At 32.5% G+C, this 22450-nt stretch overlaps 1 protein-coding gene across 1 annotated transcript in view; it reads left to right on the forward strand.

Annotated features, from left to right (window-relative positions):
* Positions 1-22450, forward strand: part of SEMA3A (semaphorin 3A) — a 302957-nt gene that overhangs the window by 209796 nt on the left and 70711 nt on the right. The window contains exons 6-7 of the mRNA XM_054564613.1: positions 6454-6547; positions 15125-15244. Coding sequence (XP_054420588.1) covers positions 6454-6547; positions 15125-15244 — 214 coding nt within the window. The remainder of the gene's footprint in view (positions 1-6453; positions 6548-15124; positions 15245-22450) is intronic.

Here is a 22450-nt window from a genome sequence, read left to right on the forward strand (position 1 = left end):
AAGCTACCATTTTTAATTGTTAAAAACACAGATTTAGGAGACACAGTGCTGTTCTTAAATTCTTAGTCCATCACTATTAGTTTTAAAACTTGAAATATTATATTTAAAATGTCTCAGTTTCTCATCCATAAAACTGGTAAAATAATGGTAGAGTTGCTTGACTATTAAGTGAAATAATATGCATGAAGTTTTAGAACATCATTAGTACTTTGTATGTGTTCAATATTAAGTGTAATAGCTACCAAAGGCTTTATAAAAATTATAATATCATGTGTATTATCATTATGTGATTTTATTGTAAGTTCTGTTATGCTTCTTGAGTTAAACAATTAGACATTTCACACTTTCATATTCCAAACATATTATAGTCACAGTTCAATACATATTTGCTGAATCAATTAACATTTATATTAGTGTTTCAGAAAATGTATAAATTAGAAAGTTCTAAAATAAGTGCAAAGATGAAAATGCCAATAAGTAATTAAGCATTTTGATAAGTAGAAAATTACATTTGGCAAGCTCAAACAGCATCTCCAGTTTGCTCTTACACTGGCTTATATCTCATATTAGAAGTAAAAATTCATCAGGTAATGATGGGATACACAGGAGAGATGATATTACATTGATCAGAAAGACTTTTGAAGTTTTACAAAGGAATATTATGATAACTTCACCTTTCAGTGAAGATTGCTCTGTTGAGAGGGATAGTTTTTTTAATAAGCTTAATATTAATAATTAGTGAAGAATTACAATGTCAAATGAAAATTAAAGAAAAATGGGGATATAAAAGTAAAAGCACTGTAAGGTTATACTCTGTCAGTTTTTATTTTTTTATGTTTTATAGTAAGATTAAGCTCATCTTTGAAATGTATACTATCAATAGTATATTAATAACACATATAACACAATAAAGTTAGAATGTCCTATTTCCTAAAACTGACTTTAAAACTTGGTTTAATATTTGAATTTTATAGAATGGTATCGACTGCACAATCATGTTCATATCTGTGTCATATCCTTAAATTATTAACTCCGAAAAGCCAAGGCTGCATCCTCCTTATTCCTTGAATAATTTTTTTCTATCAAGCCTCTTATATTTAGTCACACAGTCACTCATTTATTCACTCATTTTTTTCATTGATTCTTCTATTGTAACTTATCTCATGCAAAGCTGTATCTTAGGATTAATAAAAATGTAATGAATAAGATTTATCTTGCCTCAAAATAATTTAATAGGAAACACAGAACACTTGCATTATTGGATATCAAGGTTGAAGGTAACAAATGACAGGAGAGGATGAACAAGTTGGTATGCAAGTTCTAGGTTTAAAACTTTTTTGCTGCTGGAGAAAATCAATGAACATCTAGTGACTGGGTATCATGACCTAAACTTTAAATTATGGGTAAATGTGTACCTGCATAGATTAAGGAAAAGTGATTCAAATTTAAAAAATAATGACATACAAGAAAATACAGAGCATTTATTTGTTCATCTGCACAGCTATTAAATGTTACTTAGCATAACGCTGGTTGATGAAAATCAAAATCTAAACCAGTGTGTTTAGTATGGTTCCTTATATAATTTATGGGCTTTTTCTGCTATGATTGTGATCTGATGACAAGTTTTCTCTCCCTGGAGGCCCTTTGATTTCCGATTCTACTCTTTCCTGCTTAGGGAATAAGAGTCTGGATCTAGAGCTTTGTTGTCCAAGTAAATTCCTTGACAGTGGAAATGTTTGCATCTATCCAGTTGTACTCACAAGTCTCTGTGACTATTGAGCAATTGAAATGTAGCTAGTGTAACCAAGGAATGGTAATTTTAATTTTAACTAAGTAAATTAAATAGCCACATGTGGCTCATGGCTATAGTGTTACATAACATAGATCATAGAGTCACCATTTTAGGGAAAATAAATTCCAGATGAATTGGATCCACAAAAGGATCTCCTTTGGGCAAAGTACAGTATGCCACAATATTTCCTGTGAGATCCCATTACCTCCCTTCTCCGCTGAAACCAACAGTTTTACCCAGTTTAGTCACTGCCTGTATACTATTGTTAATTAGGACATGCACAAAAGAAACTAATAAATAATATCTACATGAATCTCTGAAGACTTCTCTAGGAACTGACTTTTGAACTTATTCTTAAAGAAAGTAAGTTCACCTGAGGTTGAAGCTGAGGATGAGTGGGGAAGGAGAAAGAGGTTTCTGGCAAAGACAAGACAAAGTATGGTATGACCAGGGATTACTTGATTCAGTATAACTGGCAAACAGTGTGTCTTTTGTGAAAAGCATTATGGGAGAAAAAATTGAAAAACAATAGTATATACTTTTAAACATAAAGTAATGACTTTGACACAATTTTTTTTCATTTTCTACCCAAAATGGTCATTCCTTCACATAGATGTAAGATTTCCTATTCTTTTTCTTTTTTGCAAATATCCTTTATGTTTTAATCATTACATAAAACAAATAAAATTGCAACATTATTACCTAAATTTATTACTTGGACAAGATTGAGATTTAGGGAATATATTTCCATGATGTCACCCATGGTTTATAATTTATAAGATTTTGGATTAGACATTAGCACGGTTATTATTTCCTCTAATGCCTTACCTCACCACAGTCTAATAACATTCAGGAAATCCAAAAGACAGAGAGGAAAGAGTAGTCTTGAAAGCTAAAACTAGTTGCTGAAAACTGATGCAATCATGTAATAAAATATGGCACAATAACTTAAATGATATACTCATAGTATCTGCTAAAGCAATTAGAATCCATGCAGCTAGATTTTTCTTCGTGTATTACAAAAAATGAAAACTTTCAGTCCAGGTAAGACTTATAAACTATGCAGTTTAATTGTGTACATTGTTCTTGGGATTTTTTGATCTTATTATTTGCATATGTCATCTATTTAACACTCTTTAAAACAAAACAAAACAAAACAAAAAAATCATCAAGTAGCAATAAGATTTCAAAAGGCCTAACAAGTACAACTGGAGCATTTTCTATGTGACCTGTTACATGTGACAACATAGGATGCTAATAACCTATTATATTAACACAGTTCTTTTAAGTTCTTTTACAATAGATTAATATTTTCACATATCTAATAGGTCTCACATGTCTAATAGGTTTCACATATCTAATAGGTTTCACTGATATTTGTGTCTCTTCGTATCACAAATTTATCAGGCATGTCAAAAAGGCAGTCTTCTTGAGAATTTTTATACTATTTTATTTGATAATGTTTTTTCAGGAAAGCTTTTGAACTAGACTTCAGTCTAGCTATAGGAAATAGCAATTTTCAATGCATTTTTGGTGTCCAAAGCATGTAGATATATTTTAAACATATGTCCTAATTTCCACTGATGAAACTATAAGCATGTACTTCCACTGTGGTATAAGCTACATCGATCAGTATAGGAAAGAATGGTTTTATTTTGCCAACTATAAACAAAACAGTAGAAAAATGATATTAATATTATTAAGAGAATAATAAGTATTATATAATATATTTTATTAAATATAATCTTCACATTAACCCTATAAGATTTTTTATACTCCATTTACAGATGAGGAATCTGAGTTCAGAAAGGTGTAAGGATTGCCTGAGGCCCAGAGTTAATAAAATTCAGAGCCAAGGGTAACACCCAGCTTTGTCTGATTTCAACACCCTTGAACCCCATTACTATGTATAATGGGTATGAATTTTACACTACAAACATTTGTATGTAAGCAATGTCTTTTTTACTTCCCTATTCAGAAATCGAATTTATTTATTCCAGTCCCCCAACGCACTAGGCTGAAAAGGAAATTCAGTTATTTACCTTTCAATAGAAGCATGTAAAAATGTAGAAGAATTGAATGGTAGATACCTAGAAATTTGGGTAAGAATTACATTTAAAGGGAAAAAAAGAGAAAAGAGAAAGCAGACCAGCTTTGAACATATTGCCTGACACCACCATGACGAAGGATAGATTTTCATCTTCTCTTGAACCATAACTGATATGCTTAACCTCTCTTCCTATGTAGTCTAATCCTTTACTTTGTAAATCAAATACTAAACACAAGGCTGAAAGTACTTCTCATCCGCCTTGGCATTGCCTTATTGACTTGTACACATGACCCCAGTTATCAAGTGTCTCATACTTTGAGGGGTAGCTCCTCCATCTTTGTCAGTATTGGAAAATGGCGTATGAGGACAAGACATTTATAATAGTATTTATAATAACGTTTTCAACCGCACCACCAATTCTCCCTGCTCTCTCTAACTTGTGATAAATAATCATGTATACAAACTTAAATAACATTCTTATGACTTGTGATAGTAGGGTATCTATCTTTTACTAAACATATTTCTTTTAGATTGGTTTCTAATTTTTATCAAAATATATCTAAACGTTTCTAAAGAGTTTCATCTATGCTTTTTTTTTATTGTTCAAGTACATTTTTCTCCATTTTCCCACCACCACTTTCCCCTGCCCCCTCCCCCACCACCTTCCCTCAATCCTTCCCCACTTTGGCTTTGTCCATGGGTCCTTTAAACATGTTCCTTGACTTGACCCTTCCCTCCCTTTCCTTGACCCCCTTCCCTCTTGATTCTGTTGTTTTCTTTTTTCTTTCAATGTTGCTGGTTATATTTTCCTTGCTTGTTGTTTTTTCTTAGCATATATCATTAAGTTTCATACTATAATCTTAATATTCAAATGCCTGTGATTAATTTGTATTTGTAAACAAGTTTGTAATTTTGTGACTTATATAACTGTCTTTAAGTCTAGTTCTTTCAAGTTATAACTAGGAAAACTTTAACAATAATGTGTGATTATTTTTCATATTTATTTGTTATAGTGGTGATATGAGCAGTATTAATAGAACAAAAATAAGTTGCATTTATTTATATTTTGCTGACTTAAAAAAGGTTTATTTCATTTTTTTTAAATTTTATACAATAAGCAAGTCAATTATCAGCACTGACTTTTTGGAAGCAGGAGCTCAAAGATATAAGTGGTGACCAAAGAATCAGAGCTAATCTTTGGCTTCTCTGGACCTGGTTCCTGAATCACTCTTTTTTTCCCACTACAACTCAGCGCAATTCTGAGAAACCCCACAAATTATCACACAGTGTAAATTTTAGAACCAAGCTAAAGAACCATCCTTGCTAAAGGATGACATTACCAAATACAGAATCAATGTGAGGAAAGAATAAACTCAGTAATTCCTACTCACAGTAATAAAAATAGAGAACACTTTTAGTTTCCTTTCTATTTCACTCCTCTTCCCTAACTCAAATGAATATTAAGAGTGATAATTTGAAACTCTGCCATTAGCTCCATCAGAAATATTAAACTTTAAATAAAGTGTTCCATTGGCCATAAAATGAACATCATTTACTATTCTACGAAGAGAGAAAATACTTTTATGTGACTAGTAGAGAAATTGCCAAAGAAGCTATTTTATTTCAGCCTGTGGACAAGTTAATGTGCTCCTGATAAAAGCATACACATTCTGACCTAATTTATTCCCTAGTGCACCTAGTCCTGAAAACAGTGTTCAGAAATACCACCCCTACCCCAGTTTATTTTATGGCTACATAGAAGTTACAGTAGCTAGACACATTCTGAGGGCAGGGCCTCAGGCAGAAGTTAGTTGTCTCATTATTAAGGATTTCATTGCAGTGCTTTTTGGAATACTTTCTACCTTGGAACATTTTCTACAAGAAAACATTCACTCAAGTTTCTGGGATCTTGAGTCAAGTTAGAAGACTTCCCAGTGATATATATGTGTCACCTGTGTGTTTGTTGTTCTACTGATACAACCTCCAATCATACCTCCCCTAACATGTAGTTTTATATGTCTCACTTTAGAAACATTGATAAGGATAGTTTCAGGTACCTTCCACCTTCCAGTGTGAGTTATTTAATAATGCATAGAAGCATGGAAGTAGCAAAGTTGTAGTAATGACAAGAGTGGGAAAAGTGACTGCTATGGCTACATAGCAATTTCTTCTGGAATGTAAAGTAAAATAGTGTATTTTATTCTAGAAATCCAAAATAGTCTATTGCTTTTTTCTTTTTGTGAAAGAATAAAAAGAGTCATTTTTAAATGGAAAATTCTTTTTTTCAGGAGCCATTAAGATAGCTCTTGGCATACCTATGTAATAAAATGATCCCTCTACTCTTATCATAACATGTCTTGTCTTCGGAGTTCATTTACACACTATTACTTGAACATACTAAACATTACTAAAAAAATCACTGAGTTAAGTAGATTTTTGGCTACTACTAGCTAGGTTTTAATTCACACAGTTATTTTTCCATATCTAAAGTTTATACAAATAATTATACTTCTTGACTATGAAAATGAATACTCAATCTCTCTGATAAACTGGCATGTTAAAAATACTTCTTAAAATAAATAAACTCAGTCCTTCTCTTCCTTATCTACAGGACAACATTTTTAAGCTGGAAGATTCACACTTTGAAAATGGCCGTGGGAAGAGTCCATATGACCCTAAACTGCTGACAGCATCTCTTTTAATAGGTGCGTAGAAAACAATCAATGAAGGAGTGATTTTTCTAGAGATAATAACCAGATTGCATGTTATTTATCATATGTCAATATTTTCCATTATTTATCATAAACTATTTTTAAAATGAGGTAACAGTAAATGCTGCTTTGATGATTGCACTATCTAGACTATGATTCTTTTAACTCAAAATGGTTTAATAGTTTCTTTGAAGTTACCAGCTCAATACTGTACATCCCCACTAGAACTTTAAAATTTTTATTTTGAAAGAAATGGTTTTGGTTTTCATTTCATGAAAGACCTGTTTTAAATGGCAAATTTTGACAAATCAAAAGAAAAGAATGGTTGTCTTTTTAATCGAAGTTCCAAGATTTGTCACACACTCAATATTTGGAAACTTAAACAGCACAATCAGTCTAACTAGTGGTACAGTTGGCAGAGACCCCATTGTGTTACTTTGAGTTGATGAAGACCTTCTATATTCATCTTTTTTGACTTTACCTCTTCTACTCTTTTTTAAATAAAGCAAAACATTTTGAATACTGTTTCTATCCTTGTCTCTAAACCATTTTTCTTTCCAGTTTTTTTCTTTACCTTTTTCCTTCAATATTGAAGATGGGTAGTGAATCTTCATCAGATTTTGAGAGGATAGAAGTAGGAAGATAAAAATAGGCAGATAAAAGGAGAAATCTTTAGTTCGTATAAAAAGATAATTTTTAAAATTTTTTTACAGCTTATGTACTGAAGTTAAATAAAACACAAACAGAAAGTTAACGCCATTAAACAATTTTTCTACTTAACTTTTGAGTATACCAACAACCTAAAACACAAAAGATACTTGGTCATTATCCTGTTCCTGAATGTATTTTTCCATATAATCATGTAGAAATTGTGTAACTTTTTGTTTATTGTTTTATAAATTATCCAAGGTAATTATTTGATAACACAACAAAAATAGTAATAAAACTTTTCAAGTGTAAAAATTTCTAGTGGAAATTTGAATAATAAATCCAGATTGTTAAAAAGTAAATTTAGATTATTATTTTATGTGCCAAGTTCCATAAAGTTTTGCCAGTGTTTTCTTTTTTTAAAATAATTTTTATACTTAACAAAATAAAACTAGTCATATTGACCGCAACATTAACTATGAAGATGTATGTTTCCAGTATTCTCTAGTATTTATCACTATACAACACTAATTCCTTTTCTATTGAGAATAAAGTCACTACAGTGTGAATTATCTTCTCTGCTGCTTCTCAAATGTAGACAATTTCGGTCCATTTTATCCATTTATGGAACATTTTAACAAAAGTTTAAAGACCTGAAGAAATGCAGCAAATTTAGCACACTTATAATTTTCCTATTCACAGATGGCCTACAGATTACATGTGGGTGACTTCCTTAAGTGCACACACAGAAATTTGAAAGTTGTCTCAAACAAAGGAAGAGAACCCAATCTTGTTTGAACTTGCAGCCTATACTTATTTAAATTGCATGCTGAAAAAAAGGATAGATTTTCCTCAAAAAGCAGTATGTAAAATTGTGCCCAAAGCAGCTTTAATTTGTGGTATGTTTCTCAGTAGGGATTTGTTTGATTATTTATTTTAATATCCCATTGAGAAAGGATGATGACAAGTAGGTATTACATAGTTCATTTGGTATGCAACCACACAAAGTCCACAAAGAATATTTCACTCCACAGTTTGTGTTTTATCTTAGAAATTCTTTGAAAAAAAGCTCTGTAAGTTTGTGAAAAAAAAAAAAAGAGAATGAGGGAAGTGTTGTAAGTCAAGGAGAGAATGTATGACTTAAAAAAATAAAAAAGTAGGCATTTCAGAAAAGCAGCTTTAAAATGGAAGTCCAGACTTCATCTATTTAATATGGTAAAATAATTTAGTACCTTTCAGAAATATTTAGTGCTTATTGACAAGGAGGATTATTCAAGCCAACATAAATTAATTTATGAATCAATTGATTAAAAAGATAAAGAAAAATTAACAGGCAATATTAGACCTGGTAAATTTTCTCAAAATATCTGCAACACCATTTTAATTCAAGAGCTGTGACTTTCTTTATTGAAGTTATTTACTTCTCTTATAATTATGCTATAAATTCTTCTTCTCCCAGTACATTTAATTCTCCTTATTAGATTTTTCTTGGCGTTTTCCATAGTGCTGCTTTGAAAAGAATGCTTACTAACTAAATGGAGTTTTTTGAAACATAAGTATTTTCTACTGCACTTCCCAAACTTTTATATAAAAGGGTAACTACTGTCTCTGAACTATACAGGTTGTTGGGAAAAACTATCTACAAAAAGATTTTTGAATATATTCTCCTAATTTCAGCACATAAGAAAATTTTCAAGGTGATTCTGGGCTGCTTCTTTTTCCAATACTGGGAAATAAACTTCCATGTTTGACACAAGACACCTATAAACTAGATGGCTAGATGGAGCTTGACAGCAGATACTTTTATACCCTTTATTAAGCAGTTTCAACTAATAGTAAACTTTAAAACCAGATAACAGCTTAAAATTTAGTTTATGAAGTCTATGAAGCTTTAGTATAACCTCTTTCCAAAATGCCATGGGTTTTTAAGCTAATGTTTGTAGGAAATATGGATTATATCCTGAGGAATGCATAGCTACTGATTTAAGTTCCCAAATCCTATGTGTCGAAGTTTTTAAAATTCACATCAGTCAAGTTAATTTTTCAAATCTTCTTGAATAAAAACCATTATCAATATGAAATTGCTCTAGTATTTATTTTTAAATATTTGTTATTTTGCCCACAGGTAAATATTTTATGACATTTTTAATAGTTATTTATTAAAAATTGTAGTAGCTGTCTTGCATAGAATACATACCAGGTGTGAACACAATAAAAGAATGAAACTTAGTATTTTTTCAGTAAGTATCATCTCACATTTTCATGACATGAGAGGATTAGTCAGCTTGAAAGCAATGTTATTTCCTCATTGAAATCTTCTCTAGGTATTGCAGTGCTGATCATTTTGAAATATTCTATCACTAAGAGATATTATTGAGATCTGATTCAAGGGTCTAGACTGTTAGCTACAGTTTGTTTTCCCAAACTAGAATTTTGCCAGGCCTCAAGAAAGAACAAAATTTTATATTAGGATAAACTCTCACTTTGTGGGGGGTTTTTTGTTTGTTTTAAGAATATTTTATTCATTTATTTTAGAGGGGGAAAGGAGGGAGGAAGTGAGGGAAACGGCAATATGTGGTTGCCTCTCACGCACTCTCTACTGGGGATCTGACCCACAACCCAGGCATGTGCTCTGACTGGGAATCCAACCGTCAGCCCTTTGGTTCACAGGCTGTTACTCAATTCGCTGAGCTACACCAGCCAGGGCTATACTCTCACTTTGTATTAGAGCAAACAAGGTACTCCTTAAATTAATTAACTATAATTGAGAAAATTATTTGAACTTCTCAGAGTGTCATTTTCTTTGCATATAAAATAGCTTGGCCATTGTTGTTTCATTGGTTTATGGTGAGATTAAATAAGACAGTGCGATAGCATACTGCGTTTGAGTGGTTACATGTTCTGAAATATATGTGAAATAGAAACAAACAAATAAACTATAAACAACTGGTAACAGTAGTTGCCTGTGTGAAGTCTGGGAGACAGATTTGGTCCTTATAAATGTTTTATTTTAATAACTTTGTACCATGTGCAGATATTGACTACTAAAAAAATATTAGCTTTAAAGGACAACATAAGTAACAAAACCAACAGACTCAATATATATTATACAAGGTGGGGTGAAAGGCAGGTTGCAGTTGAATATGCAAAACAGTTTATTCTTGTATTATTATTTTAATTATTGTATTATTTTTCATATAGACAACTATAAACCTACTTTTGTCCCACCCTGTATTTATTGGTATAGGGAAACATGTTCAATAAATTTAAAAATGTAAAATTATTCCCATACTCTTCCATTCTCAGGAAATAGATTTCATCCGTGTGTATATGTACATGTGCGTGTGTATGTGCGAGAGACAGGGGGAGAGAGATTTCTTTTTCCTCTGGTTCTGATTACTCTCCACTATGAGTGGAATTTACTTAAGGTGTTAACAACATAATGGGGCTTGGTCTTTAGGGTTGTTTGATTTTTGCTCACATCTATGTCACACTTTACACCTGTGTTAGTAATGCTTCCATTTCATCAGGAAATGTTTTTTCACCTTCTGTTTCTCCTCACCACACCCTTCTTAGGAATTGTAATCTAATACATTAGCTGATCTAAGCCACATTTTTACTTCATTTTGCATTGTGAACAGAAAGTCCAGAATGCACATGAATTTTTGTTTTTAACACATGTTTCTCAGATAACTCTGCAATGGTAGAAATGCAGTTCTCTAAACTTCTTGTTCATCTTAGTGAAAAATGCTTTCCTTAGACAGTTTAAAAAACTGTCAGTAAAGAAAGAATGGCAGTGTACTCAAAAAGCGACTTTTATATTTGACAATTCCTGAATGGTTAGTTACATCTGTCAGCAGTAATGTATCTTACTCCAATGTATTATTTTTGAAATACCAAACTGCCTATGTTTTCTTTTGTGGAAAGACTTAAAAATATGGTTGGACAGAGTGTCCACAACTACCTTTTCATATATATCACAATTCCTTCAGTATATCATTTCATAATAAATTTAATCAAATTGAACACATGTCCTATGTTCTTTCACTAGTAGCTTAGTATACATAGAAAACCCAAAATTATCTATCTTAACTGTGATGTCATCTCTATCATAACATTTACCTAATACACTACTTCAAATTCTCAGGAAGGCATATTAATGGTCAGAAAACTGGTAAATTATTATGTCCAAGGGTCAACATATAATTTGGTACCTTCATAACTAACCTAGAAACTACAAAAGAAGTTTGGCAATTAGGCATTTTTGTTAAACATATTTGTAAACATGCCACCTGAAGTGTATAGTAAATGTCTTATACTCAGATACCATTAACTCATTTGAGATAGCCACAGAATGTACTAAGTCTTTAATGCATGGTGAAAGAAAATGTGCAAGTATATTAAATAAAATATACTCTGAGCTGAAATTATATTTCTGCTTAATGAGAATGCAAGAGTAGGTTACTACACCACCTATAATTTTGTGTCAAAAAAATCATGTCATAAATTTTCTGGAGCAATTATCCTTGATAAGAATCTTATAGAAATCTCAGCAGAAAATAGGATCTAAGACCTGTTATAAAGGAATAGGCACTGATATTGAGCACCAACACTGAGAATGTACCCTTCATGGCCACCTAATTATCTGGTGCCCTCCAGCTCACAGAAATCACTCTGGGCTTGCCAAAAGTGATATTCCGGTAGAAAAGGTAACTTCCTGTTACTGGAGGCAACTGGTATCCAAATGGCAGCACACCTTTGGTTTATAAGTCTATTGTTTAATTCTGTTTTTAGTAATAAATTGAGTTAATAGCCCCTTCTGCTGTATAGCTCTCTTACTTTCACTGAATGACCAGTCAACTGATATTAAAAGAGAAACAAACCTGCCATGCTCCCTTTGCCTTTATTTGTATTGATTTTTGTCTTCCTTATGTGGAGGTGGTTAACAAAAAAATAGGTTTAAGTTATAAAATCATTAGCCAAATGAATAAGAGAAATAATTGTCTGTCTATATCCAAGTAACAGTTTCTTATGTTGATGTTGTTTTTGTTATTTCAACTCTCCCCTGAATAGAGTTTACATGTAATAACAACCATAATTACAGATTTTACTCATAAAAAAGCTAAATGGGATAAATAGAATAATTAATTAATGACAATCTTTACATTTTTAATTATGCTTCCAGTTGTGCATGCTCTATCTGACTATATTCTCATATGATATTGTCCAGTTTTCTCTTTTTGTAGTCTCTATTTTCACCCTTCCTGATTTTTACCACCTAACATGTGGGTAAGGAATGACTGAGGTTCAACTAATAACTTAATATTTTTTTATTTCTGAAGGTAAAGAGCGTCTCAAGCATCCTGCGACAGGTGTTAAAGCATGAAAAATTTTTAAATTGACATGAACATTTTAGGCTGTTTTCACAACATATTTTAAATTAACACCCCATTATTCACACAGAACAGGAAAAGCAATTCACCAGAAGTTTTAAAATATTTCTATATATCAAGTATTTGCAAAATGATAAAATACCAAGCTTAATAAAAATGGTACATCAAGGAGGATACAAACTTCCCATGGAGAAAAAATTAAGTTGCAGCAATTGAATACAGATTTAAATTAAGAAAACAATAAGCATTCAAACATTTCGAAGTACCTTTTAAACTTACAGTTAACATAGCATATTCATAGCATTTTTGTGCTTTTAGAAAAGGGTTATTTATTTTTTCAAATTAAATGTCTTGGGATGAAATTGATTAAAAGGGTTTTTTTTTTAGTTTACGGTTAGATAAAATATTATTGCAGCAAGTTATGGTGAGAACAAGTGGGATTTGAACTTCATATTTAATTAAGAGAACATATATGCTTTTGAATCACAAAGATACAATACTATGACAATTTGGGATGCCGTATGAGTTCCATTTATTTAACTGTTTACCTTTACTTATTATATTGTCCAACAATCATTTTTTGTTTGTATTGATTCACAGCAATCCAAAATAAATGATCAATATTTTTAAACTCATTCAAGATAAGGGGTCTCTCTATTAATAATTAAAGTCCTAAGTTGGAGCTGTTTGATGGTTCTTTCTGTGTAACTATTCTTCACTGCTTTGGGGTTTCTCAAAGCCTGGATTGGTGCATTCAAACACATCAGAGAATCACAGGTTTTACCAAAGAAAATGATTTTGATTGGACCACCAATAATGCCTATTTTCTATTGAAGAGCCCTTATTTACAATGAGAATTGAGGGTGTAAACAAAGGACATTGTACAAGCAATCAGATTAATAAAACTTTCTCAAAGGCATTTATAACTGAAAATTCACAGGGTTTTCCATTCGTCTAATAATATGAAATTTCTTTGAAAATGAAAATCTTGCTATTTAAATATTTAGGTGATATTTTATCTATTCCCACTTATTTTCTGAATATATTTCAAATCAATGAATTCAAAAGTATTAACATACTCAAATGATCAACAAGATAATATATATATTTTTACTGTTATGGAAGATAATAAGGAGAAAATTTTATAATTTTTTTAAATTTTATTTTGCTGATAATTAACTGCAAGTAAACAAGCAACAATGTTATTTTTTGGATGAAATAGTATGCGACACTTTCTGTTTAAAGAAAACAGAACATACCATTTACCAATTACAGTTTATTGAAAGGTCCTATGTTTTGATAAAAGAGGCTTGGGATTAAACGGGCCTGTGTTTGAACTTTCACCTTGACTTACCTAGTCAGCTGAGCAACCTTGGGTTACTTGAACTGTAAAACAGAGGTACATTTGTATCATGGGGTTGTTGACAGAACTAAGTGAGATCATCTGAAAGTGTCAAGCCAGGGCCTAACTGCCTGACAAGCACAGAGTAGTAGTAGTCAGTATATATTAACTTCTCTTTCTTCTCCTTTTTTCCTTTTCCTTTCTATACTTTACGTTTTGATTAGGAGTCTTCCATTATTAAACTCTGACCTGGAGTTAATTCAGTTAAAGTTGGAATAAGTCAAAGGACAAATAATTTGAACCATAGTGATTATGAGCTGTGTTTGTAAAATTTCCTCTTCTCCAAATATATCTTTGTCATATATGAGGTTAGGTGGTGGACTTTTCTTTTTGACTGTATTTATACTAAATTAAGACACTTTTCCAAGTTATAAATAGCAAGAATAAATGACAAAGAAAATATTAGTACTTTCTAATTAGAGCAAAAATAAGATTCTACTAAAAAGGATAATCTTAGAAATTTCATTTCCATAAAATAAGAAATATAAGCAAGATTTTCCAATGATTCCTCATCCTAATGAGCAAGATTATTAGAACCATAGTATTTTACAAATAAAAAACCAAACAGTGTGTATACTTTGTAAATTTATGTCTTGTTATAGTTGAAAAGAATAAAATTTATGTTTTAGAAATGTCCACTGAATCACATTTTACTTAATTTTTCAAAGGTAGTACTTAACGAGTAGTCAGATAGTACTTAATCAGTAAATGATCATTAAATAAAATACTCTTTTAAAAAAGATTTTATTTATTTATTTTTAGAGAGAGGGGAAGGGAGGGAGAAAGAAAGGGAGTAAAACAACAATGTGTGGTTGCCCCTCAAGTACCCCTTACTGGGGACCTAGCCCGTAACCCAGGCATGTGCCCCGACTGGGAATAGAACCAGCAACTCTTTGATTCACAAGCCAGCACTTAATCCACTGAGACACACCAATCAGGGCAATGAAATACTCTTTTTAACAAAGACATAGGATTAAAAAATAAGTAGCTTCACATAATGGTGCAGAGAGCATTTCTGTTTTATTTTTCACATGGTCTTAACATCAGACTTGCATTTTGTTTGTTTTGTTTTTCTCGCCTTAACTGAATTAACGTATACATATGTGGTTTTATTTTGTCACAACACAGATGGAGAATTATACTCTGGAACAGCAGCTGATTTTATGGGGCGAGACTTCGCTATCTTCCGAACTCTTGGGCACCACCACCCCATCAGGACAGAGCAGCATGATTCCAGGTGGCTCAATGGTAGGTGGTGCTTGTAAGAACAGACACGTAGCAGGTGTAGTTGTAGTAAGTAAGTGGAGAACTTTCTTCGTATAGTACAAACAATGACTTGTGGTTTAGTATGCAGTTAAGCTTATAGTGGTGACTTCATGACTGTGGGTGTGAGAAAGTTGGGCAAAAGAGAAGAGAGTGATTAAGGATTCAGGGAAATATTTGCTTTGTGCCAAAAGTGAAATTTCTCAGCAGTTAACTATGGAAAGAAATAGATCTGGGCTGGAGCTACGGAAGGGAGGCAATGGAAAATGATAAGATGACTTACCAATCCAGTCTTACAGGAACACCACAACAAATCTCATGATGTAGTGGGTTTTTTTTTTTTTTCCTCCACACCTCTCAGATTTCCTTGAGAACATCCTATAAGTTATTTCACATTTTTAAAAAATTGTGCTAATGACAACATCACATTGAAAGTATTTTCAAAATTTCAAAGGACTTTTATAACATTTAATCTGATTCTCCTTTAATCTTTCTAAAACCCTGTCTCCCATGGTATAGGTGAGGAAATTGAGACTTGCATCTAAGATTACATCTAACCCAGTAGTAGGAGATTTGGAACAAGAACCCAATTTCTCTAATTTCAGTCACTGGCTCCACTACTTGATTAGTAGATACTTTTTATTTTTTCTCTTTCTCTCTCTAGTAAATAAATAATTGTAGTATAGGAGAAAATGTACAAAATTTATATGCCTAAAATAAACAAATGCTATTTTTATTCAGATTTTGAACTAAGTAATCCCTATATGTTCTTATATCTAGAGTTAGATTTTGTTTGGATGATTCACTTACACATTCATCAAAGGTTTTTATAATGGTTCCCACAGCATTATCATGGTTATTTTTCATTATTAAATAATTATCTCCCTTTACATCATCCTCCGGTCTTATAAAATATAGCTGCCAAGTCGCTAATCTTCCATCCATGACCTTTTGCCTGGCTTCAAATGCCTCATTAATAAGGATGAAACTCTTGGTTTACAATCCATGTATGTTTTCAGTACGATGCTTGATTATCTCATTTCTTTGAACTTCTACCACAATTATTTTTGCTGCCATTTCTTAAGGAGAACCCCAAAATTCATTTCATCACTTGGTCCTTCATTGATTTGTTAGGGGAAAAATTATAATATTGCCTCTGAACCTCACTTAAATGTCAGGAGACCATGAGTTGCCTTTGACAATCTCGGTTCTGATATATCTCATGTTCTAAGTGACTATTCAAAACATAAACTGTTCCACAAGTAACTTCAATCAGCATCTCTTCCCTCCTGCAACAATGGTTCTGACCATCCTATTATTTTTAATGTATTAGTGTGAATGGCATGCCTCTTAGTTTCCACATTTTACCCTCTACCTTTGCTCCTAACTGCATTGATGATCTTTCATAAATTTACCCAATTTACATTTCTTTTGCTGTCTTTATCTCTTCTTGACCACTACTTTTTTTCTTTGAGCTGAAAACCTGTTCATCCATCTTATTCATACACTTCCTTTAATCATGGTTTGTCATGAAGGGCCTGTATATCTCAGTTCATAGCCTGACTACACACTTGTTTTCTCAACATTGTTACCGCTTTATCCCCTTTCAACCGGACTTTGATCCCTTGAAACTGCTCCTCTAAAGGTCGCTGGTGACTTTCCGCAGCTTTTTATCAATCTCCATTTAGAAAAACCTCTCCTGCAGTATTTGTCACTCTTAACTAGGCTTTTCTCTTCAAAAGCCACTTTAGCTTCCTTTTTGTTCTGCTCTCCCAAGTTTTAACGAAGTTTGATATCACTCACTCCCCCATTGTTGTTCTCTTTAATGTAGGTGATGCCTAAGATCTTTAATATTAAATACAAACACCGTGGTAGTCAAAGGAGATTGGACATATAGTTAAAAACCTACCCTGGGGAGAGAGGAAGTGCAGTGGCAGCTGGGTGACCATCAGAGAAATTATGTTTCTCACCAAGAAAGAGAAAATATACTGAGATCATGATAAGCCTATCTGTGTAAAACTATAAAAGAACCTAACTCCAAATTCCCGGAGGACAGTTCTGGAATATCCACTGTTGCTATCTGGTCTATTCTCCAACTGAAATATTTATTTAGGAAGAAAAATGTTTGTTTTTATTCTGCAAGAAGGAGACTGATCTACCAGGAACTAAAAGGCATACAGGCTTTCACTGTCCATGAGAAAGAAAACCTCATTAGGAGATGGAATCACATAAAGGAGAGCACAGTATCCATTTCATTTTTATGGCCTTGGAGGGAAAAAGTCATCAAGTTAAAGCTGCTTTTGTGCTGCACACACTCACATGTTGACAGCTGAGTCTGAAGAATTTACACTGTGGGAAAAGAGTCATTGTCCGCAGCTCTGTACTTCATCTCTGCAAATGTGTAGTTCATTTGAGAATTCAGTTATCAGTCTCTCAGCACTAAACGTGAGAACTGATTTTACCAAATTAACACAAAGGTTACGTTTGACAGGGTGCAGAAACCAGAACTGCGGTGAGGCGGGGGATGCAAACACATCTGAGATAGAACGGAGGGGCTATGTGAATCACAGCCCCATGGAAATAAGTACCATTGCAGAATAACATTGGAAACATAATGTTTACACATTCGTGCATAAAATGAATGAGTGCGGAGGCATGAGCATATAGACTACACAATCATTTGTGCTTCCGAAGTAATAAACTGCCTTGCAAAGTATTTTATAAAAGGTCTAGTAAAATTAATTTTGACACAGAACTTACTTTACTTTTCTCAAATTAATTCAAACCATTAATTTTGGAAGAATGAATTGTCCTGCTTTAATGACTTTTAATGTTTTTCTAAAATTTTTTTTAAAAAATTGTATAGAATTGGATGTTGCAATATCTGATTTTTAATGGAATTTCACTACTTTCATAATTACTGGCTAAAATTTATGTCCTTATGATAGTGTCAGTAATAGTTTAAATTCAGTTTTATTTAAACAAGATATATTAAGAATGAGTAGTACATTTAGGTAAAGAAACAAAAGTTGCTTTTTAAAACTTTTTCATTGGCACTAGCTCCTGGTTTAAAGCTGATAGATGTTAGAACAACTTTTGATTTTAGAAAATGTACTGGTATGTGTTTGCCATGATGTCCCCAATTCAGAATGTTTTTCCTCAAACTTCATAAATTCTCTCAATGTTATATTTTTTTAAACTTAAGCTCCAGGTTTGGTTTACTAACACTGTGAGGATTAGGTGAAAATGTTATTTACGTATTCATAGTAAGGATACAAAATAAGTTTATGTTATTGTTATAGTAATGATTTCTTAACCTTTATTATGTAATTACTACTACCTAGTTCTCGTACATATTAGCCATTCATTAAAGCAGATGTATGGTTAACCCGCATTTATTTTTCTATTTGGTGAACACTCTTTTCAGTATTGTTTATGTCTTGAACTAATATTGGAAGCCTATATGTTATGGAAGAAATACCACAGTATTTACAGTAAGACAAAGTTTCACCTTACTTTGGACCTTACTTTTGATGTGATTGTATTACTACCTATGACTTATAGTTGTAAAATAAAAAAGACCACATGCTAATCTATAAAAAGTCCTAAGCAGGTGATTGGCATGTGGTAAGCATTTAATAAATATGAGTTTGTTCTGTATCTTTTATTCCACTTCCATTGGGTGGAGCACACTTAGGAAGCTTTGTCCGATTCATTCTGCCAGTGATTATATTCGCGTCAGGGTGCAAGGGCGGTCACAGGAGGCTTTAATACAAAGCCACATGGGTCCTGGGGAGAACCAAGGCCCAGCGAACACAAACAGACCTAATTATAGTACCCAGAGTGTGAGGCCTTCCTACTCACTTCAGAAAGACCTGTTTTCTTTTAGTGGATTTCCTAAAAGGATTGGGCCTGTGGATAGACCAACCCACTTGCTTTTTTTCTGTAATTGAAATGGTATGCAAGTCATCATTCTGCTTCCTCTCACTTGTAACACTCTCATACCAGCCTGGCCTGCCCTTATTGGAATGAGCATAGCTTCCTCTGAGGTCTTGTACCAGGATATTTCATATTCTCTGAAGATTCAAATTTCTCTGTAAGACATATTTTTATGCAAATAGAACCAGGGAATGTGATTGCAAATAAATTATGAGAGTACAAATTAATGTTGCATGGTACCAGATACTTAATCTCAAACCATTTGTACAACTCTTTTGATGTACTATTTTAATTCTATTATCTTTGAAGTTATAAATTATGTCAGAGTATTCAATTACATTTTTTAATAAGTAAAACAAATATAGCTTTGCATAATGTCAGACTTCTTAATGATGCCATTTTGAATTATTTCTCTGGCTTAAGTAAGGTAGTAATATATTTTGCTGACTGTGGTGAAAAGAGCCCTCTGGAAGTCTTATTTTATGGTTATATGAGCAGATAAATATTATGGAAGAAGAGTGACCATTTAGTTAAAACAGCATCGGCAACCACAAACTTCTTCTTGGTTTTCATAGCTTGTGAAAGACACAACAAAGATGCGGTCTTTTTAAATTTTGAATCACAATTGTGAACTATATTCAGTTAGTGAACATTTCTGAAGTATCACTGCATAGAGTCGCACATAAAAATAATCATATTTTTGGTTATTTTTACTGAAATTATGCTGAAACATGGATATGTAATAGTTTAAAAGTATTCATACCTACTAACTACATTGCTGTATACCAAAAACCAATACAAAATAATATTGAAAGTAAAAACCATTGAAAATAGAAAAATAAAATAAGAAAACCGATCTCAACAACAAAAATTATTCATACCTTAACTTAAATACAAACTATTAGTTATCTGTTTTTTTCTCATGAATCTATTACCTGGAAAAATTTTCATCCTAATAAAGAATGCACACACCCAACTATAAGTTTTTCAAAAACAGACTCCATGAAATTAATCTACTCTCTAAATTATAATACATTTAATAAGTTCACTAAATATGTTTTCTTTATTTCAAAAAGAGCAAAAAGCTACCAATATATACCTTTACTTTATCTTCTTTTTAGAGGAACTACTTTTCCTGTCACATGTCTAAGGCACAGAATCTCTTTCAACTGGTGTGGTTTAAAATTACATGGCACTATTGAGGAGAAAGTAAATAAAACTTTGGAATAAAAGTTAACTCAGTGTCAATGTTTGGAAGGTAATTTTAGGTTTTTCAAATCTCTGAGAAAATGTACCTGAACAAAAGAGTTTGGATATGATATTTTAACATTTTTTAATGATGAGCTAAAAAGGTACAACTTACCTTTTTAAAATAATCATATTTAAGGCCAAGAATGGCCTATTGGTTATATGAGAATTTATAGTTGAATGGTAAGAACAGAAAAATAACACTTAAGGATATTATTACACTCACTTTAGAGAATCCCATTTCTACTTATTTTTAAAAATATTTTATTGTTCATGCTATTACAGTTGTCCCATTTTCCCCCTTTGACCACCTCCACCATTTTTAAATTAAAATCTATGAAAAAGTATAAAAATGAGACAATATCTTGGAAAATTCTTTAAATTAAAGCCAGCTCTCTCTTCCTCTTAGTTGTTAAACTTTTTTCTCTCTAGTCTCACCATCAATTTCATGAATACAGAGCTTGTCTATGCCAATTTCCTCTTCCAGAGCCGCTGCATTCAGAGCTCAGTGGGCCTGAATAGGGATTTGCTGCTGACTGGGTAATCTGGGTTCATGTGTGCAGTGACACCAAGCAAGGGGTTTACCCAGAGAAGTGGATGCCCTCACAATGTGTGTAACCATGGTGTGACGGGCCTCTCCGACATGGTTCTCAAAAGATTTCCCCCTGTGAAAACAGAAGCCTGTTTGCAAATTAATTAGTTTCTGGCGGCAGCTTGATTGTTGACCCAGAGTTTGTAGAGTGGAAAAACAATCAGATTAGTGTGCTCAGGGTAAAAGACCAGTGTGCAGTTGCGTGTGGTTTGCTCAACTATTGAAAGTATGAATGGACTGAAACAAATTCTTTTCTGAGAAGCCTAGGCAGAGGTTAAGTGTGATGAGCCTAGAGCTCCCCAACAGCAGGGGCTGGGGAATTAAAGGATTTTAGCCAGATAAAGCTGAATGGTGACAAGCAATGCCATTGAACTTTAATGGAATGGATAGTTTTCACCAACACACCCCTCCCCCTCCAAAAAAACTTACTATATTCTGATTGCTTCAGTGGAAGGAATAAGTTTACAATATTATTAAATGTATGCTTGACAAAAATACTTTCATAGTGCTAGATTTCAGAGGCTTTCAGACCGGAAGTTTTTAATTACGATGTCTCAAAAACCAATATGATAACATGTAAATGAAAAAAAATTATAAAACAGTGCCTTTTTGTGTTAATAAAATGTTGTTCATATGTTTACCCTGACTTTTTCTAAGCTATAATTTTCAAATGCCCAATAAAATTAATCCTGAGTCATAAATGTTGACTCATGAAATGTTGTTTTAGTCAATAAATCATTGTTTATGCTAAATTTTGTAAGACTACCTAACACAATAAGCTGTATATACTTTTCCTTTGTATATAACACTGGCAGAGGTCTCCGTGAATACAGCTCTGATCGCTATCACAACAGTTTTCCATTCAAAAATCATTTATGTCTCTTAGTTTTCAAGTGGATTGAATCCAGATTTTATTCCCTGTCAAGTCCTTTGACATCTAATCCTGTGACCTCTCCAATGTTAAACACTGACATGCTCAAATCAAATAAAGTTGATTGTCCTCAAATTTACTATCTTTTTCATTTAACCATGCCATTCTTCCAGTGGAGTTTAATCTTTCCTACTTTTAAATCCCAGGATCATGCAGAGGCATGTTTGTTCCTCTCACAGTGTCTTACACTCTAGGTTTATCAAATAAGAAACAATTCAATAAATCTGACTCATATGCTCTGGGGTAATTTGCCTGAGTTTGCGTCACAGGTCCTCCACTTAACTACCGTTGTGTCTTTTACTTTACTTATTTTTATCACCTATTTACTATTTGCAAAATGGAGTGTAGTTCTAATATTTTATACTGTTTTTCTGAGGATGCATGAGACACTTTATATAAGGTAGTAAGAACAGTGTCTGATAATATAACAAATGCTCATAGTAACTATGGTTGCTGCTGCTGTCATTTGCATATCAGCTTT

The sequence above is a fragment of the Pteronotus mesoamericanus genome, unplaced genomic scaffold (genome assembly GCF_021234165.1).
Source record: "Pteronotus mesoamericanus isolate MK-2021 breed Mesoamerican mustached bat unplaced genomic scaffold, CSHL_Meso_final scaffold_85, whole genome shotgun sequence".
In the NCBI taxonomy this organism is placed as follows: domain Eukaryota; kingdom Metazoa; phylum Chordata; class Mammalia; order Chiroptera; family Mormoopidae; genus Pteronotus; species Pteronotus mesoamericanus.